This window comes from Sturnira hondurensis, unplaced genomic scaffold, assembly GCF_014824575.4.
Source record: "Sturnira hondurensis isolate 20B ecotype Veracruz unplaced genomic scaffold, ASM1482457v3 Scaffold0009314, whole genome shotgun sequence".
Taxonomy (NCBI): domain Eukaryota; kingdom Metazoa; phylum Chordata; class Mammalia; order Chiroptera; family Phyllostomidae; genus Sturnira; species Sturnira hondurensis.
This window is the reverse complement of record NW_028081945.1, coordinates 1,231,151-1,244,138: the sequence shown is the minus strand read 5'-3', so window position 1 is coordinate 1,244,138 and position 12,988 is coordinate 1,231,151. Positions and strand designations below refer to the sequence as shown.

General features: G+C 39.3%; 1 protein-coding gene across 6 annotated transcripts in view; it reads right to left on the bottom strand.

The window, feature by feature from the left end:
* SRPK2 (SRSF protein kinase 2) overlaps positions 1-12,988 on the bottom strand; it is a 253,160-nt gene that overhangs the window by 37,747 nt on the left and 202,425 nt on the right. For all 6 annotated transcript variants that reach the window (XM_037057067.1, XM_037057069.1, XM_037057068.1 and 3 more), the window contains 4 exons: positions 8,599-8,707; positions 7,615-7,702; positions 7,251-7,338; positions 2,274-2,380 (listed from right to left, as the gene is read on the bottom strand). In XM_037057067.1, the coding sequence (XP_036912962.1) occupies positions 2,274-2,380; positions 7,251-7,338; positions 7,615-7,702; positions 8,599-8,707 (392 nt within the window). The remainder of the gene's footprint in view (positions 1-2,273; positions 2,381-7,250; positions 7,339-7,614; positions 7,703-8,598; positions 8,708-12,988) is intronic.

Here is a 12,988-nt window from a genome sequence, read left to right as displayed (position 1 = left end):
CTGACAGTCTGATGGGTACTCCTTTGTAGGTGACTGTCCCCTTATCCCTTGCTGCTTCTAGGATTCTCTCCTTCATTTTAGTCTTGGCTAATGTAATTATGATGTGCCTTGGTGTGTTCCTTCTTGGGTCCAACTTCTTTGGCACTCTCTGAGCTTCCTGGATTTCCTGGAAGTCTATTTCCTTTGCCAGACTGGGGAAGTTCTCCTTTATTATTTGTTCAAATAAGTTTTCCACTGGTGGCTGTTTCTTTCCCCCTTCTGGTACCCCTACAATCCGGATGTTGGAACGTTTCAAGATGTCTGGGAGGTTCCTAAGCCTCTCCTCATTTTTTTGAATTCTCATTTCTTCATTCTTTTCTAGTTGGATGTTTCGTTCTTCCTTCTGGTCCACCCCCTTGATTTGAGTTCCAGTTTCCTTTCCATCACTATTGGTTTCCTGTGCATCTCCCTTCATTTCAATTAGTTTAGCCTTCATATATTCCTCTAATTTGTGACTAAAATCGACCAGTTCTGTGTGCATCCTGATGACCAGTGTTTTGAACTGTGCATCTGAGAGGTTCGCTATTTCTTTTTCGCTTAGAGTTATCGGCTCTGGGACTTTGAGTTCTTGAGCCATCTTTTGGACTGTTCGTGCCTGTTATGTATCAGGATCGGATCCCTAGGTGTTTACCAGAGCAGGGCAACTCAGTCCCTGGGTTGTGACGCTGTATATGGGGGAGGGGTCAAAGAGGAGCAATGGCCTTCCGGCTGCTGCCTCCCGCCGCCACAGGTGCTGCAGCCGCCACCGTCACTGGGGCCTTCTCGTTTTGTCCCACTGCACGCGAGTGTGCCAGCGAGTGTGCCACTGCTGTCAGCCCTCCACCACTGGGTTCGCCCGCTGGGGCCTGTGCGGTCCGTCTCACTGTGCTCGAATGTGCGACCGTGGTCAGTCTGCCCCACACCCCGACTGGTTCCGGGCTGCCTGGGCACCTAGGTCAGGGGATCTGTCCTGCCCGACCGAGCTCTGCTGCTAGTTCCGCCCCTCTTACCGTCCCGGTTAAACGGTTCATTGTTGTTGGACTTCCGTATAATTCAATTTTCTGTTCTTTGGCTGTGTCTTTGTTTTATTCAAACTTGCTTGTGGGAGAAGGCACAGTGTTTCCACCTATGCCTCCATCTTGGCGGAAGTCCTTATCAAACTTTTTATTAAATGGTTTTAAAACCTATTTTTACACATGTATGGAAATACTATGTACAATTGTTAAGAAGGTTCTTTTTTAGGCCCCTTTCTTCAGGATTTACAATTGCGAATCATTTCCTTATTCTTTTCCTATTTAAGATTCTGGACAAAGGCCTCTTATTTCAGGTCTGGAACCCTCAGGCAAATCTAATTTGAGACGCAGACCTGGGAGAAAGGGACTAGCTCCAAACCGCTTAGTCTTCTTCCCAAGCAAACCGAAGAACCTCCTTGATCTATACATTACTCTGAAGGGGTATATCCACAGTAATTACCTATTATGTCAGAATAGGTAACCCAGGATAAGTCATTATCTGCAACATTCGTAATTTAGGCTGTAAGGGCAATGAGTGGAATACAGGGATATATTCCATACAGAAAGATGAATCTGGTAAATTCTAAACAGAAGGAGACCTTCCATATATGTACACTTTCATTTTACAAATACTTGCTAGGGCATCAGTGCTGAACCAGACTCCAGCTGAACATTTCCTTTTGTCAAAGGTAGATTGTATGGCAGATTGTATGTTTTGTATGTAACAAACATACCATCTAACAAAAGTAACAAACGTTCCTTATCATCTGTCATTTGCTGTTTTCCAATATCTAGAAACAGCAAATAAACACACTTTTTTTATTTCGGAACGCAGCGCCTTAGACCGCTCGGCCATCCTGACTTCCACACTTTTTAAATTTCTTTTGAACTATTTTCTAAGGAATGAAGTGGGACATTTTATAATATGATATTAGATAAAACAAAGTTTCACTATACCATATCACTACCTTAAAAAAATCAATATGCCCAAAGAAATGTGTGCCTGATATTTACTTATTCCTCCCTTTACAAAACAGAACGGCACATTGTTAAATATAAAACTGATTTAATGAGTTCAAAATGTCATGTACTATAATATTTATGTCTGTTTTAAAAACAAAAATTATATATATTAAAGTATACATGTACTTGTTTGTGTGTCTTAAAAAAACAAAACAGGAATTCATGTTGAAAGTCTAGCCAATTAGATACTGGGGGTGGGGCTGCCCTCATGGGCCTCACCTGTCGAATGATGCTCTTCACACAACGTACTGGAAGGCCTTGATAGTTGGACTTGATGATCCACTTGAGGAGATGGTGCCCAAGCACTTCAAAGACCATGCAGACATCTGAGACCTGGTTAAGGATCACTTGTGGGTACATTTCCTGGAGTGATACAATTACTAAAAGCGGCATCACTGTGGCAACATCAATACTTTCAGTAATACCAAAAGTGGTAATTTGCTATCTCCCATCTAAATAAAACAATCTAACATTTACTAAGTACATACTGTGTGCCATATATGATTTAATGTGTACTTTTAGCAACCTTAGGAAATAATGTACTTATCTCCTGCTGAGGAGAGCAAACCTCAGCTGAAAGAACTGTCCTATGCCACACACGGTCTGAAGGTGGCAGCACTATGAATCAACCCCACACTTCCCTGTGCTCTCCCGCATCTTAGCAACCTCCTCCAGGACAATCAGCCTTAGTGAAAATGAGCGAGAGTAGAACTTCAGAGTAATTAATGAGAAATAAAATAAAGAACTCCCATCTTAAATGTCCTTCCGGCCTGCATAAATTCCTACTCTGTGGATCACAGAAAACTACTTTATGAAATAGAAAATTACGGAACACAGTAAAGACATTGAATCTTTACCTTCAATAGTATCTTTCATTGTGTAACTAGACCAATTCTAATACTATAGACAGTTTTAAAAAATGTATGATGGCAATTTCAGACATGGTATTAAGACCAACCTATAATAATAAACAGGATACTGGGAATTTTTTAAAAACAAAAATTCTGTCAACCACTGACACTCCAGGACTATGGCCCACCATACAAATATGTTTATGCTATTAATACAGGAAGATTTAAAATGGCTCTAAAACCATCTGAGAATATTTTACTCATCCCTGGAAGCCTATGGATAGGTCATTAAAGAAAGTTAGTTGATTTAATGTTTTACAATACCTGCATCTAAATCATCAGAATAACTACTGCTTTAAATATTTTTAAGAAAAATATTTCTACAATGGTAGAGAACATGTGAACTACAGATTTATGCACAGACAATCTAACACCAGAAATTTCTTAGTATTTCCCAGGCATATTATAAGCAGTGGCAAACTAAGGACTGTACTTAGTAGGAGACACAGAGCCAAAGCTCAGGATTTCTACATTATGACTGACCTACATCATCTCAATCCACTGGCAAATCTAAACTATGACGGTTTCTCATTTCACAGTATGAACAGTCACTAGAATGTAGGTATTTTTAAAACCTCCACTTATCTTCATATCAGGTAGACTCTCCAGAGAAATCTTCTCCCCTGTCAGTGGTCCCAGAAACTGCCTGACACATCTGATGCAAGAGGAGGGCTGCCCTGCCTGCGCATGGACTGGCAGGGCCAGTTGGAGAGCAAGGCAGAGAGGGATGAGCTCTACCTTTCCATCTATCACAAGGGGAAAAACGCACCCAGCAGTTGCAGAAATGATACTGCTATAAACAGTGAAATGGCATTAGCAGTCATTGGTACCTGCTAGTAGCACCTGAGTCTGATCTCTAGAAGAAATGCAGGTGTACCTCGTATTATCGTACTTCACAGACGTTGCATTTTTGTTGGCGTTTTTTTTTTTTTACAAGACTTCCTCTACCAATGAAAAGATCTCAACTCACTTTATTGCGGTGGTTTGGAAGTAAACTGGCAATATCTCTGAGGTATGCTTGTACAAAAACCTCAAATATGTAGGATATGAGGGGAATGTTACCCTAAGAAATGAAGACTCAGCAGATGAAGAAACAGAAGGTCATTCTGCGGTTTAAGTTGAGATTCAACTCTGTCCTCAGGGTTCTGAAGCTTGAGCAGGACAAACACCAAAATGTTGGATCTGTTCCAAACATGATACAAAGATCAGGAAGAAGACCATGGCTCTTGACACATCCCTGGTACTCATCAGTCACAGGGCTCAATAGTCCTGCACCCTGAGAGATGAAGGTACAGTAGCTCTCCCTTATCCAACAAAGTTCCAAGACACCCAGTAGATGCCCAGAAAGCACATGCAGTACCAAATCCTATAGGCACTATGATTTTTCCTATACATATATATCTATGATGTTTAATACACAAATTAGGCACAATAGGAGATTTACAATAACTAATAATAAAATAGAACTATAATAATATACTGTAATAACTGTTATGTGAATCTGATCTCTCTCAAAATACCTTAGTGTGCTATACTCAATTTTCTTCTTGTGATGATATAATAGTAAAATACAATGCCTATGTGATGAGATGAACTGAGGTAAACGGCACGGCATTAGGCAATTTTAGAATGCAAGCACTGTGACTCCACCACGGTCAATCTGATAAACAAGGCAGCTATCAACTAAGGGGCAAGCAGTATATACAGCATGGATATGCTAGACAAAGGGATGATTCACATTCCAGGCTAAATCAAGAAAGCGTGAGATTTCACCATGCTATTCAGAATGGTACACAATTTAAGAATTACATCAGGAATCTTCCAGTTAACATTTTCAGACTGCAGGTAACTAAAACCACAGAAAGAAAACCTCAGGCAGCTGTATCACCTGCCTCAGGCAAACAAAAGGCCATCTTAGACAACCCAACAGGAAAATGTGGAAAGAGCACTACCAAGATTACCTGGATAAAAGGTACTCTCTCTTTCTTTCCACTTGTGCTATCAGCTCAGGCCTATCGGTCCTGGATTATTCTATTCCACTGTCACTGACCAGAGGCTGCCCTTTATCAATGCCCCAGGCAGAGGGAGGGCGAAGAGAACACCACAGTTCCTTCCTGCAACCCCTAATCACCACCTCCTGAGCATGACCCCCACACCAACAAGAATGCAAACTTACCAGGAACCCAATCAAAACTGATATTCTCAAAAAAAAAAAAAAAAAAGGAAGTCATGACACCTTTGGTTCTACCTTCTTACTAGACACATTTCTAATAGGACCTAGAGTTTGAACAAAGCCCTTTCTATTTAAAAGCAACAAGAACTAATTATATAGCTAAGAAACTTCATCTTTCAAAAATCATTCATTTCCAGCAAGATAATTTATTTGTGAGAAAAGTAGGTAAGTTATTCTAATGAAAAAGTTAAAAAAGTAAAATGAACAATTTAAACAATTAAAGCAAGATGACGTGGACTTATGAAGAAGAGACGACACTCAAGAGAAAATAACCTTGTTTGTTGAAATGTGATTCAAGCAAGTCTTTAAAAAACTCATTTTTCCATTACACAGGAATTTTGTATCAAGCATGACATGATACCAAGAAATTACTTTTATTTTATTTGATGATTTTTGTGATCTTTTTAAGTCTGTATGTTTTTCAAAGATGCAAATGTCAGTTTGCATCTTTGAGATAAAAGAATATGACTTCTAAGGTTTGTTTTGAAATAATTCAACAAGACATAAAGGGTATATAAAGGAACTATAGCCAGAAAATGATAATTATTGAATTTGGGTGATAGATTTACAGAAATTCACTATAGTACCCTCTCTAATTTTATGCATGTCAGGAACTTTACATTATAAACGTTTTTGAAGAAAAACGATGGAGGTCTCTTTCCACTAAGGACTGGCCTATGTCAGATGTAATTACAAGTACAGAAAATGTATCACTTTTCGACAGGTTGGTAAACCAGGACAAGTGGAATAGGGAAATGAGACAGGTAGTTAAGTAGCCAAGCAGTTTACAGCCTTCTAGTAAATCCCAAAATCCTATCTTCTGTAACCAAGGACAATAAGAGTAAATACTTTGCACTTCTCTTCTCTTAATTATATGTGAAAATCAAGTCAAACTATTTACTCTTATTGAGTAAATAAGAGAAGTTTACCCAACAAAGGTAAACAGCCTAAATCACCCTCCTCAGAGAGGTAGATAGTAAAAATCCAGTTACTGCCATTTGCCAAGCACACCCAAGGACAGATGAAGGGAATAAACATCATTTTGGCACATCAGCATAAGGGTGATGAATATTCTATTGAGATCCTCTACTAGGACCACCCCATAAACTCCCAGGAAAGGACAGAGCACACACCTTTCTTCCGCCACAGACCCGCATCTCCTAAATTCTGAGGTCCCCATGAGACCTGGAACCAGGGAAGCAATGGGCAGTGCATGGTAGCCCAACGGGGTGAACTGCCTGATCCTGACTCCAAAGCCTCTTGTTTCACTTCTCAGCAAGCCAAAGAGGCCCCCCACCAGACTCTCTTCTTGTTGCTTCTACTGTAAACCCTTCTTTTGTTTCCCTGTCCCCAGCTTTAATAAACATACTCTCAGAATCACCTGAACTCATGTTGTAAAATCTTTTCTACACAAAGTCAACAACCCACACACTACAGGCCAGCCAAAGGCAGACCAGCTCTGGACTGACCACCTTTCTGGTAACTACTTTCACCAGACTTTCCCCAAGTAGACAAACCAAACCAAACCAAACCAAACCAGCACACTTCCATATTCATCCAGCAGAAAGATGGTACTCCTCAGGATCAAGTGTGACTTTGCCATGTTGATATTAGCAGAGTTAGTTTTCCTTATAGTGCCTCAATCAATTCTTTGCAGCTACTGAAGGACACCTAGCCCTTCTGTGCAAATTTTTAAAAGTTTAAAGCAAAAAGAAGTGCTGGTATACGCTTTCATCTGCCAAAATAAACTTCACTTGAATTAATAAAATAAGATTAGTAATTAATTATATGTGAAAATCAAGTCAAGTGCTGTAAAAAATAACTTTGTAAGCTGTCACTACACCAAATATCCCAAAAGGCCCTCGCAGAGGACTCTAGGCCCATCATTTCATAACACTCCCGGATGATACTGGAGGCTTGACGTGGAGAATGACACGGCAGGGCAAACAGCAGTTTGTAAGAGCTTGAAATATCCCCGTTTTTCAAAAGCCCATAGAAAAACTACAGTATAATGCAGCCATTAGGAAGCGATAGGACTGTCAGAAAGGATACGTATTCCATTCATGCCTGAAATCTTGAAGTCATCAATTAGCTGTACTACCATGTCTTTATTTGGGTCACTGGGATCACTTTCTCGAACCTATGGAAAGAAAAATGAATCAAGAACAGAAAATGTTTAAGACTGAAAGTCATTTCTATTACACCAACCCAAACAGCTTTAATATAAGTGATATGGTTTTTAAAACAAAAGATTCAGTATTTGAATTTATAAAACATAAAATCAATTTTAATTTAGTAAAACCCAGAAAACACCTGCTAGTAGGTGTTTTAAAAAAATTAAAACACCCTCTATGAAATTTTAAGTCATTAATTCATTTACGGTGTCTTCTTTCATGTACGGTTTTGCAGTACTTACACATTTGAGCAATTTTATTTCATCCAAGGCTGTCTCCGTATAATGCTGGGCACTTTTTACAACTTTCATTGCAACAAATCTTTTCCCCCTTTAAAAAATGCAAAATTTTAATAATATTATAAGCAGAGGTAATCATTATAATGAGATCTATCCAACAAATAGATTTAATAAGTTTTCCATTGTAATAGTGCTTTTCAATGGCGAGGTAATAATTCACCACTAGGATCATGTATCAAACCAATCTTTTTGTTTTGTGGTGCTTTTTTTCCTTCATAAAAATAAACTAGAAACTGTTGTTCATCACATATAGTAAGGGTAAGTATTATCTTGTAACACTTTTAATTTTTTTTTATTTTTTATTTTTTAAAGATTTTATTTATTTATCTTTAGAGGGGAAGGGAAGGAGAGGAGAGAAATATCAATGTATGGTTGCCTCTCATGGGTCCCCTGCCGGGAACTGGCCCACAACCCAGGCATGTGCCCTGACTGGGAATCGAACCGCGATCCTCTGGTTTGCAGGCCCATGCTCAATCCACTGAGCCACACCAGCCAAGGCCTATCTTGTAACACTTGTTTCACTACACACACACACAAAACACACATATATTTGTACTAGGTAACAATGGTATTTTATGTTATACGTCAAAGCTTTAAAATCAGTCAGAAACCACTGTTTTGAAAAGCCTATATGTTATTTTATATTTAAATGTTTTTCTGGTACGGATGAATTATTGGGGGAAAAAATTTTCCTGATGTAATTTAAATGCATAAGTCTCAGATATAAAGGCAGAAGAAAGTTAGTATTTTAAGATAAAAGGAAAATAAACTCCAAACTAAGGGGGAACATGTCTAGCTATGGCAGGGCAGGCCTGTGCTAGGCAGTTACAACACACAACAGACACAGGTGTGCCCCTCAGCCACCTCTTGTTACATAATGAAGATGCTGAACTAGAGTCATGTGCACACATGACAAGGAATACTCACTGCATATCCCAGCACAGCCAGACGGTAGAGAAGTGTCCCCATCCTAGCTTCCTGATAACATGGTATCGGCCATTGAAGAGGTCTCCAATTTTCACTGGATGATAGCCACCTTTTATTAAAAAAAAATTTTTAATTTCAGAAAAACAGTAATAGAATCTCTTCCTCAGTCAGTTCTTGATACTATTAAAGAAAGCTGTCAATAATAAAATCAGATTAAAATACATTAATAATGTAACATTTTTCAAGAATACGTTTCATCAAAAGAAAAATGTCCATTGCCTTTTTACTAACTTAGCACTAAAAGGAAAGAAAACAAATCTAGCATTGTTCAAGTACAAATTAGGGGCACTCTGCTAGGCACTTTATTCTCAAAACCATGCTCCATGAAGCTAAAGTAAACTGAAATATGTTGCAGGTGTTTCACAGGTGAAGCAGGGGAGGGGTAAGAAAGAAAGAAGTTTCATTTGGGGAAACGTGAAGTTAAACAACACAACACAGATTTCTTGACCAACGTGGTTTTCAGAGCCCAATGTCTTCACACACAGGGAAAACCTCTGAGAGGAGAGCATGCTGCAAATTCCAGACATGTTTGCTAATGGAACCATTCCTTCAAAGAACAAGTCATGTTTCATAGCACAAAGTATTCAGGAAACACTGAGTAGATGGTGTTATTCCTATACTGATGAAGTAGACAGTGTGAGAGACAGTAAGTATTTGGGTAGAAGCTGGCTCTGACTCCAAAGTCCATGCTGTTTATTCACCAGTGAGAAACTGTTACTCCATGTGTAACAACTGGAGGACTGTTTAGTCAGTACACAGGGAACACTTGACGGCTCAACTGAAAGCCATTTATGCCCTTGGTGGGGCTGCTCATTTGGTTAGAGTGTCAACCCCATACACCAAGGTTGCGGGGTTCTATTGCTGGTCAGGGCACACACAAGAAGCAACCAATGAGAGCATCAGTAAGTGAAACAGCAAATCGATGTTTCTCTAACACTCAGGAAATAAAAACACTGAAAGGAAAAGCCATTTACTACTTAACTGCATATTACACTGCTAACCTTAAAGTCTCTAAATCTAAAAAAACAATGTAATTATGCATAAAGAAAACAAACTTGTATCCCTATTGTATGTTTCAGATTCAAATTCCCAAACAGCCAGAGTGTGTCCGTGTGAATAAAAATGCAGGAGCACCCTTCAGTGTGACTGCAGCAGAGGCACAGCTGTTCCTTTGCTCAATGGGACCGTGAAAGTTGAACCAAAGAAATTACTAGTTTAGTCCAGTTCTCTCAGGAGCCCACAAGATAGCTAAGAATATTGTGGCTAAAAATAGGACAACTAAACAAGAGGGACACACAAAAAATTTTTATACAAATATAAAAACAACGGAAAGTCCTAAACACTTATCCTAACTTCTACTTTGAAAATTTGACACACATTTTTCAAATTTATATCCCAGAATTCTCATATTCAAACCCCTAGATTGTTACAGAAAACAAGTCCCCTCTGACCATTGTTCAATCTCTTCTCACAGAACAGTAACGGACACTTGTGCTGTCAGATGGGTCTCCCAGAGCAGGCCACACTGGTTCACCCAACACCCAGGGATTAGAGAAAACGGACACTTCAGTAACTCTCAGAAAATGTTCCAATTCCCTCAGATTAGCAATACCCCGAGGCCTGTGGTAAGGTCTAGCACACAAGGAATCCTGAGAACAGTCACAGACTAGACAAGGAGCCCTCCTCTTCATGCTGCTTTGCCAGCAGGCAGCACAGGACGCAGGGTGACAACAGTGTGGGCCCCAAACCCTGCTCAGGCCATTAGGCAGAGCACCAGAGGGCCAAGCACTTGAAGATCATATGACTTAGGGGTTTGGCTGATGTATCTGTACCTCACTATACTACGTAATAAAAACCACTAATTTATCACCTATAAGCTTTCCTTTTATTCCTAAAAAATAAAAATTAGATTATATTACAGACATGAGAGAACAAGAATGGATTACCAAGTAATCATTAAGTTCACTGCTCTGGTTTCTCCTCCAACTCCTATTCTTCCACCACACCCAAGAAAACTATCAAGTTCTACCTATACTGTTCATAAGGCTTAGGGAAGACAATTCGAAACCTGCTTTTTTGGCTATTGGGGGGGATCTGTTGGCTGAAAACAAAGATTCCTTTTTCCTTGCCAGGCAAAAAATAGGTTCGATTTGTAAAAGAGAATCAAAAGTTCAGAACTGTAACACAGACAACAGTCCAGAAGAATTTTAAGCAAAGTCCATTAAAGACAGTATAAAGTATTAATATAAATAATATTTTTGGCTGACCCCAGTTTCTCAGCCTCCTGATGGTGAGGCTTTCAAAAGACTAAAGAAAGATCTGAGAATCATCTCTAACAGAGTCCTAAAAAAGGAGGGGGTGGTAAAAAAAAACTTGTCCACAAAACAGCAACACAGACAGATACTAAGTCACTGAAGATTTCAATACTCCCTTCCCCCAAATTTAACAGAACAATCAGAGAAGCAGTAAGGATTTGGAAGATTAAATACAACATCACCCACTTCACCTAACTGACATTTATAGGACACTCAACTACAAATAGTATTTTCAAGTACATGGAAAACTTACCAACACAGACCATATACCGGGCCATAAAACAAGCCTCACTAGAAATTAAAAGATTCCAGTCACATAAAGCATATTTTCAGATGACAAGGAAATTAAATTAGAAACCAGTAAGAGAATATGCCCCCAAACTGGGAGGAGACCAACACACTTCAAAATAACCCATGGGATACAAAAGAAATCTAAAGGAAATAATAAAGATTTTACACTACACAAAAATGAAAACATAATACAGCAGAATCTGTGAAATGCTGCCACAGCAGAACTCAGAGGAAACTGTAGAGCACTAAGGGCCTTTATTAGAAAAGAAGATCTCAAATCAATGTCCTCAGTTTCGACCTTAAAAAACTAGAAGAGCGAATGTAACCCAAAGTTAGTAGAAGAAAATAATCAAGATATAAGCTGTAATCAGTAAAATAAAAAGCATAAAACCAGCCCTGGACGGGTGGGTCCAGCGGGCTGGCACATCGTCCCCTACACCAAAAGGCTGTGTGTTTGATCCCAATTCAGGGCACACGCCTAGGTTGCACGTTGGATCCCCTGGGGGTCGGGGCACGGATAGAGGCAATCTAATGAGGCTTCTCTCTCACCCTGATGTTCCTCTAGCTAAAATTCATAAACATATCCTTAGGTGAAAAATTTTTTTAAATTTTATTCCTTTATTTTTAGAGGGGAGGGGAAGGAGAGAGGGAGAGAAACATCAATGTATGGTTGCCTCCCATGCATTCCCCTTGGGAACCAGCCTGCAACCCACGCATGTGCCCTGACTGGGAATCGAACCGCAATCCTCTGGTTCACAGGCCCGTGCTCAATCCAACTAAGCTACATCAGCCAGGGAAGGTGAGAATTTTTTTAAAGCATAAAAACAATAGTGAAAAAAAAATCCAGGAAACCAAAGTTACTTCTTTGAGAAAATTAAGATAAAGCAATTGAGATAAAACACCAGCAATTCTTCAACAATGCTAAATGTTAGCTTCCTCCTCAATGGAAGAAATGCAGGAATTCCCTCCACTATTCCTTCAACATTACTGTGTGTTTGGGTTTCCATAAAATGTCCATAATAAAAAGATGTCATTTTTAGCCTTTAGAAAAAGACATATCATCTCCTTCTGGAGAAGGTTGATTAGCTGTCCAGTATTATAAACACCTCCCCAAGAACAGAGTTTGACAGGTTTGGTTATAGGACTTTGGAAGAGTGGGATTTCTTACATTTAGAATTCCTTAGCTATGACACAAAACAAAGGTGTGCAAATCATCCACCTGGGCCTGCTCCACATGGCTCCTGTTGCATTTGGAGGGCAAAAAAATTAGTATGAACATCAAGTGCATGCTGCTTACAGTGCTGTGAGGAGAGCAGTCCTTTGTCTTTCACCCAGGAGTCTCATGTCTTCTGCCACGCATCCACAAAACAGTGGCCGACTAACCTGTCAGCTTGCAAGAAGGTTAAAATCTCAGAAAGGTCTTGGTTCATGGTAAAATTAACTCTGGCACCAGGAAAAGACTCTTATTTACAATGGCTGGTTTTCATCTTATGAAAACTGTCAGTCTTAGAGTTACTGCATTTCCTTCCTTGCTCTCATAACTAAGAAACCTAAAGGGAAATTTGTAACACTCTCAATCTGTACATATCTCTGTTAATAAATTTTTATGTATTAAACCTTAATCTGACTCTAATTATTTCCACTATATATTTCCCTCATCTACTTGTCTATTGTATTCTATGTATTTATTTGTAAAACGTCTCAAGTACGTAAACTGTTAGGAT